The sequence below is a fragment of the Exserohilum turcica genome (genome assembly GCF_000359705.1).
Source record: "Exserohilum turcica Et28A unplaced genomic scaffold SETTUscaffold_8, whole genome shotgun sequence".
Lineage (NCBI taxonomy): Eukaryota > Fungi > Ascomycota > Dothideomycetes > Pleosporales > Pleosporaceae > Exserohilum > Exserohilum turcicum.
Window position 1 is genome coordinate 49262 of NW_007360299.1, and position 6302 is coordinate 55563.

Consider the following 6302-nt stretch of genomic DNA (forward strand, 5'->3'; position numbering starts at 1 on the left):
TAAGAAGGCACGCTCGCGATTGCTAGCTTCAACTTCAAAAAGCAGCCCGTGTTGAGCGGGAGAAGGGTTGGGAGGAGACCAGAAAGCGGAAGGCTGCAGAGAAAGCCGAAAGAGAGCATTGTAGAAGCCTCCGCGACGCTGCCAAAGCTATACAATTGCCCCAATTGGGTAAGCGCAAAGCGTTAAAACCTTATAAGCCAGCTACAAAGCGTTAAAAGTGTGGTGGTGTTGCTCTAGCTGTGGTGGGAGCTGCAAGGGTTGCACGAGCTGCTCCACCGCGTAGTCGACGGCAACGACCGATAACGCCCTCTAAAAAAATTTCTAAATAAGCTAAAACTTTCGTAGGCCTGTATATAGTATAATCCTAGCTTTGCGCAATTTTATTACGATTTGTGGTGGCTCTATAGCCTCATCTTGTTGACTATATTAAGTTGTTGGGGGTGCTCAACTGGCGATGGTGCTCATCTGGTGCACGGGCACTGTAGCTAGCTAGCTAGCTACATGGCTATACCTGAGCAACGACATATCCAGTACCTCTACCTCAACTATTCGACAGCAAGTCTCGCGCACTCAAACCGCTTCACAGCGTAGCTATTCCATGTACTGACTTACTTGGTTGCAGGATTCCCGTGGCGTGATGGCCGGGCGCCGCGGATGCAATGCTTCCCCCCCCCTCCCCCCACTAACTAGCGGCAGCAAAAGTGCCGCCTCGACCGAGCATAGTTATCATGACTACTTGGCAGCCAAGAGAGATTCCAGCCGCGTTCCGGACCAATTGGATGCTTGCAAAGAGGCAGGCACCTTGCAGGTTTTAGTACCATGTGTATGTGTGATTTCGACATGGTGATTTCACGATGCAATAGGATACACAATAGGAAACTGCAGTAGGTGTACGGAGGTATGTTGGAAGAAAAGTATTACATTAAAAATACATCTAATTATCGCTGCTGTAAATACTCAGCACATTGGTCGAGTTCTTGTACTCGGGCTCGCAAAACTGCGTGAAGCCGCCAAAGCGCGTCTTCTTGTCCTGGATAAAGTCGTGGAATGCCTTTTTGGAGCAGCTGCCTCCCGGGCCGTCGGCGCACGTGAGTTGCTGCGGGTCCTTGTTGACGAGCACGCGGAAGTAGTCGTCGGCTTCGAAGCCGTAGCTGTCGCATGACATCTTTTCAATGGCAAAGTTGGACAGGAAAGGTAGGATCCTGGAGGAGCGCCAGACGCGGCCGTGGTTGGGACGGTCAAGCGGCATCGTGGCGTTGGGGTCGTTGGCGCCCGAGTAGGCACTGTTGTTGAACAGGCCCATTGCGACAGCAACGGTTGGAGGCAGCTCGCGGTGCGTAAAGGAGACGTACAGGTCTTGGTCGGCGTCGTCGGAGAGCAGCACATCGGCAGAAGCGTTGAGCCAGGGAAGCCCAAGGGTGCCCGCGAGCTGCTCGCTTGCGTATCCGGTGTTGTAAAAGTACATGATATCATTCATATACTCAAACGAAAGCCACTCGTCCTGGGAAAAGACATCGAGAGAGCAGAACGGCGACGAGCCGCGGATGACCGTCTCGTATCCGCACAGCTGCTGCATAGCGACAATGTCGCTAGCTGTAAAGTTGAAGCTAGGTGCATACGCATTCATGCGGCCCATAATGGGCTTGGTATACGTCTTTTGGAATTGCTAGCCACACGTCAGCAGTCTTCCTGCAGCGCACACTAGATACATACCGACGACTGTTTGCTGCCGTAAGAAGAGCTGTACTTGGGGCAGCCCTTGTACGGAGTCAGAGAATCCGCGCCGCGGGCAGCATCCTCGCGCACGGCAACGAGCTTCGTGTTGTTGCTCTCCGCAACCAGGCCGTCGATGAACGAAGACGTGCTGAGCTCTGTCCTCTCCGCCGTCGACGTCCACACCTTCTTGGGGTCCTTGAACGAGGGATACCGCAGGCGCACATCCACGCCCAGCTTGTACGACTCCAGCCTGCCAATCGACGTGAGGTCCTCGAGCTCCTCGTCGCTGATGGGCGACTGCCATTTGGCCAGGAAGCCCAGGGGTCCCGCACTGCGCCAGTCGGCCGTCGTGTTCTTCAGCTTGTCGGTGAACGGCTCAATGTACTCCTCGTAGTCAAAGTCGTTGGCGTAGATGGCGGCATGGCGAATCAGATACGCCGCCCGCGTGACATTGCAGCCCTGGGGGGGTTTGGGGTCGCTTTGGGGGTCCTCGAAGTAGGGCGCAATACCCGCCAGATGGCGCAGCGGGTTAAACGACGAGCTGGCGTAGACGGACGAACTGGCTACTGCACCAGCTGCGTTGGCGGCGACGAGGAGCGATACAAGGAGCGACTGCATGGTGAAGGTGTGGCTGTGGAGCGAGCCGTACCTGGCAGACAGCTGAGGCCCGGCTGCCTTTAATGCTGTGAGAAGCAGCGTGTGCTGTCATGGCGGCGCCGATCACATCCTCGTGTATACAGCAGAAGGGCAGCGAAAACCTGGCAGTAAAAGTCGTCGCAAAGCCTAATCGAGGCACAATGACGATGTTTCTCACACTCAACGCCGAGCTTGGACCAGCAGTCACGTCAGCCACGCCCCACGCACTGCCACTCTTCCCTGTTTCTTTCACGATGGCAATCAGCCCAGGCTTCTTTTTTTTGCATCGGCTTGCAAGTGCTAAAACACTGATATTCGGTTTGGCCCTATCCAACTGCTACACAAGTGGCTACTACGAAAAGAAAGAAAAAAAAAACACCTCGCCCTCTCCACACGAATATATAAAACACCAGGCGTGCGTAGCCACACACACCTTACTTCATTATACTACGTTTGCCCGGCGTTGCAGCATCTGCACCTTGAGCTCCAGGCCTTGACACTCGTTCTCCTTGCGGTGCAGATCTCTCATCAGAATCTCCTTCTCGGACCGGAGAGCCTGCAGCTTGCCTCCTATGCCCTCGCGGTAGCTGGCATGCTCCTCCAGCAGAGCCTCGATCCTGTACCAGTCCATCTGGACTCCGCCAGCAGGGGCATCGCCAGCACTCGACCGCAGCCGCTGGATCTCTGCGTCCTTGGCCTGGAGCTTGGCTTCTAGGTCGGCAACGGTGGCTCTCCACGCTTGATGGGCTGTCGTTCGGTTCAAGTCGTCGAGGCTGGTGTTCTGCGACCCCAGCTGCTCCATGAGATCCGAGTTTCTCCTCTCCAGCTCGAGGGCGCGCTGCTCCAGCGCTGCCACCTTGGCCGCAGTAAATAGGTCGGTAGTGTCGCGCCTCTCGATGAAGCTGGATATGCGTGTTCGGCTGGGGCTGCTGCGCCCCGTCTGTGCCTGGACTCGGTCCAGCTCTCTTGTCTTTTCCGCCAGCTTGAAGCGCACAATCTGGACGTTTTGCAGATCCTCGTCGCGCAGCTTCTTGGTGGCGTCGAGTTCGCGGCGGGCGGCTGCCAGCATTCCCTGTTGCATGTTAGTGACTGGCTTGTCGAACCTGATGTGGCTCTACTCACCCGAATCTTGATGTTGTTTTCGACGTCTTCGTCTCGCAGAGCCCAGATGGCCTCGTGGCGCTTCCACCATACCTTCTTCTCGTCTTCCAGGGCCTTTAGTCGGTTCTTCATCTCTGAAAACTCCTCGGGCGTGACGGATGCCGCGGGGTTTGACTGCTCAATTTGAATGAGCTTGGACATCAAGGCGGCGAGCTGCGACTCTAGAGGACCGGGAATGTGCGGTGCAGGAGCAGGAGATGCCGGCTCCGTGCCTGTCAGGCTCATCTTGATGACCGTTTGCACAGGCGTCTTGGTAGGGTAAGAGTCGTCGTCGGCCCCGCCGTCCAGCGTGGAGGATCGCGATGAAGCATCATCGTCTACAGGCCGTTGTTGCAGGTTTTGCTGGTTCTGGTAATGAATGGCTGCCACTTGGGGCAGTGGTGCAGCCTGGCTCTGCATCTTCTGCGCCATTAGGTTGGCCGGAGACCCTGCCTGGGGCCTGTTCCACGTCAACGGTGCTGTGTTGCTGACTCTGCTGGGGAACTGCTCGTCATCGGAGCCCATGTCGGACAGGTCGTCATCGTCGTAGCCCTGCGACTGCTGCGGCTGCTGACGAGGAGAAATCATGGATACGGGTCGGCTTGCGGTCGACTGAACCGACGCAATGGAATGAATGGAATGAGTACGGTGAGAAGCTGGCTTCGCACGGCTCGGTGTCCACATGGTATGTCGTCAAATGCAAAAGTGGAATGCAAAGAACTTCTTCTTTTGTCCTTGTTGTTGATGCACCTCTTTTTCTCCAGCCGCTTCACAGAAGCAACCTTTCACCAAAAATCCAACGCGCGGCGCCAAATGAAAGGAAAGTAAAAAATAATAATAATAATAATGCAAAAACGCAAGATATTAACAGTTATAAAGCGAAGACGCAGCCGTTCGAGAGAGGGGGGAATGCACACTCGATATAGCATGTGTTTGTGGAAACCGTCGTCCCTTTTTTAACCTTTTTCCCATCGTCAATTATGTGCTGTGATGCTGCAGCGCCTTGAAACCAGCCTGAGACGCAGGGGTCCCGCGCAGCGGATACTCTGCGACAGAAACGGCTGAACGACAAGTCCAAGATTGGCAAGCTCCAGGGGGGATTGAACCATGGTAGTCTCAGCATGAGATGAATCTAGGTTCCCTTTGCAACCCAAGATCGGCATTACGCGAATCCTAAAACTTCTTCTCTTGACCGTCGACGCGCGCGTGGTGCATGTGGTGGTGGTTGGAGGGGGGGGGGGGCGATCAACAACAAAGGGACGAGGCATATTTGGGTTTTACCGGGCTGTCTTTTTCTAGGTCTCAGAAAAAACTTCTTGGGTATATTTAGTGTCTGATATAGTGGTTTTACGTGGTGCACATACATACTTATCGCACACGGCTTATCGCCTTGTATAAAAGGGTTTTACTTAGTTGTTGTTGCGGGAGTGAACCATAAAAAAAAAGATAATGGATGCCGTACGTACTGTAACGACGGAAAAGCAAAAAAAAAAGAAAAAAAGTTCTGGGTAACTAATCACACACCCACTCACTCACATATCTCACGATCCAAGTTAAAAAAAAAAAAAGAATTTCCCTTCCCTTCCCCCCCCCCGCCCCCCGGATTCCATATACTCCGCTCGCACGAGTAGGACAAGGCGGCAACAAGTATTGGTATGGCTATGTAGAAGCCGAAGAAAAAGAAACGTTTCTCACAAGGAATGAGATTAGATGACGTCGGAATTCTATGTCTCACCCCCAAAGGCCCCAAAAAGGCAATGATCCGCCTCAAGAAAAGGTAAACTTGGTAACGCGCGCGCGCGCGACAGAGACAAAGGTATCTACGTACACCCAGCAAGCAACCACTTACACCTAACGCGCACCGTCCGCCCCTAGTTGCCGCAGGCGGGCGCAAAAGCCCAAGCCAACCTTGACCCTGAGGCTGAAACCCGCGGAGCATCAAGGCGGTATCAAACGCAACGATTAGGGCGCGCCTGTATCGCCCGCCCCCTTAGCGCGGGCGGAGTGCGAAAACGAGTGGGAAAAAACAAAAAGGGGGAGGAAAGAAAGGAATGAAGGAAGGGAAGGTAAGAGAGAAAAAAAAAGACGTGCAGAGTTAAAACCACGGGCTCTTGCATCTGCTGCCTCAGCCAAGACGTTCAAGGCTCGCTCTCGCGCTTTTTAAAATGACAAAGGGGTTTGCAAGGACGTTGTGGGGAAAGTGCCAGATCGATGAGTAAGGCTGACGGGACCAGGGCATGAATGGAGGGAGGGAGGGATTGGGGGGATCTTCCTTTTTCTTTCGTGCTGTTTTTTTATATCGGCGGCCCGGATCGATTGATTGACTGGCTGACTGGTTGACCGACTCTCTCCCGTATGGATGTGATATGGGGGGGATTGCGCAATGAGCCGTCGTTGGCCGGGTGTGACGGATCATGGGCCAAGTTGAGGTATCCCTGCGCATGGCCATGCCAAGTGCGTAAGCTAAGGTAAGGAAGAGACATCGAGACCGAAAGCGAGAGAGAGAGAAAGAGAGAGAGAGAGAGAGAGTGAGAGTGAGAGTGAGAGAAGGGTGGTGGTGATGGTTTAAGATGGTACCCTGGTACGTAGGTATACGTCCATGTGTGGTGTGTCCGAAGAAGGCGCAAAGAAGGTTCCACAGGTCCCCTTGATTTGTGCATAGCGAGGGAGGTAAAGGGAGAGGGAGAGAGAGAAAGAAAGATTATTTCTTTTCATTTACCGAGTCTGCAAGTCGCAGAAATGCAACCGAAGAAAGGGTTGCGTTGATTCAAACGGCTATGTTTTGAAGTCAAAAAATTCTCAACTTTCTC

The 6302-nt window shown here is 53.7% G+C and overlaps 2 protein-coding genes across 2 annotated transcripts; both read right to left on the bottom strand.

Annotated features, from left to right (window-relative positions):
- Positions 1-905: 905 nt before the first annotated feature.
- Positions 906-2475, bottom strand: SETTUDRAFT_174013 (uncharacterized protein). Its single transcript, XM_008032561.1, has 2 exons — positions 1714-2475; positions 906-1666 (listed from the first exon to the last, which is right to left on the bottom strand). Exons 1-2 carry the CDS (start codon positions 2332-2334, stop codon positions 935-937), a joined length of 1353 nt encoding a protein of 450 aa, XP_008030752.1. The 5' UTR covers positions 2335-2475; the 3' UTR covers positions 906-934.
- A 199-nt stretch (positions 2476-2674) lies between these two features.
- Positions 2675-4176, bottom strand: SETTUDRAFT_174014 (uncharacterized protein; the record flags this gene model as incomplete). The annotated part of the gene is made up of 3 exons (XM_008032562.1): positions 2675-3424; positions 3475-4093; positions 4115-4176. The coding sequence occupies 3 exons, from the start codon at positions 4174-4176 to the stop codon at positions 2795-2797; spliced, it is 1311 nt and encodes a 436-aa protein (XP_008030753.1). The 3' UTR covers positions 2675-2794.
- Between the last annotated feature and the right edge of the window lie 2126 nt (positions 4177-6302).

What these genes read in the sequence shown, in the direction of transcription:
- SETTUDRAFT_174013 (XM_008032561.1), bottom strand. Translation starts at nt 2,334, where the DNA reads ATGCAGTCGCTCCTTGTATCGCTCCTCGTCGCCGCCAACGCAGCTGGT. An exon ending in ACGGCAGCAAACAGTCGTCG is followed by an intron (nt 1,667 to 1,713) that starts GTATGTATCTAG and finishes ACGTGTGGCTAG; the next exon opens with CAATTCCAAAAGACGTATAC.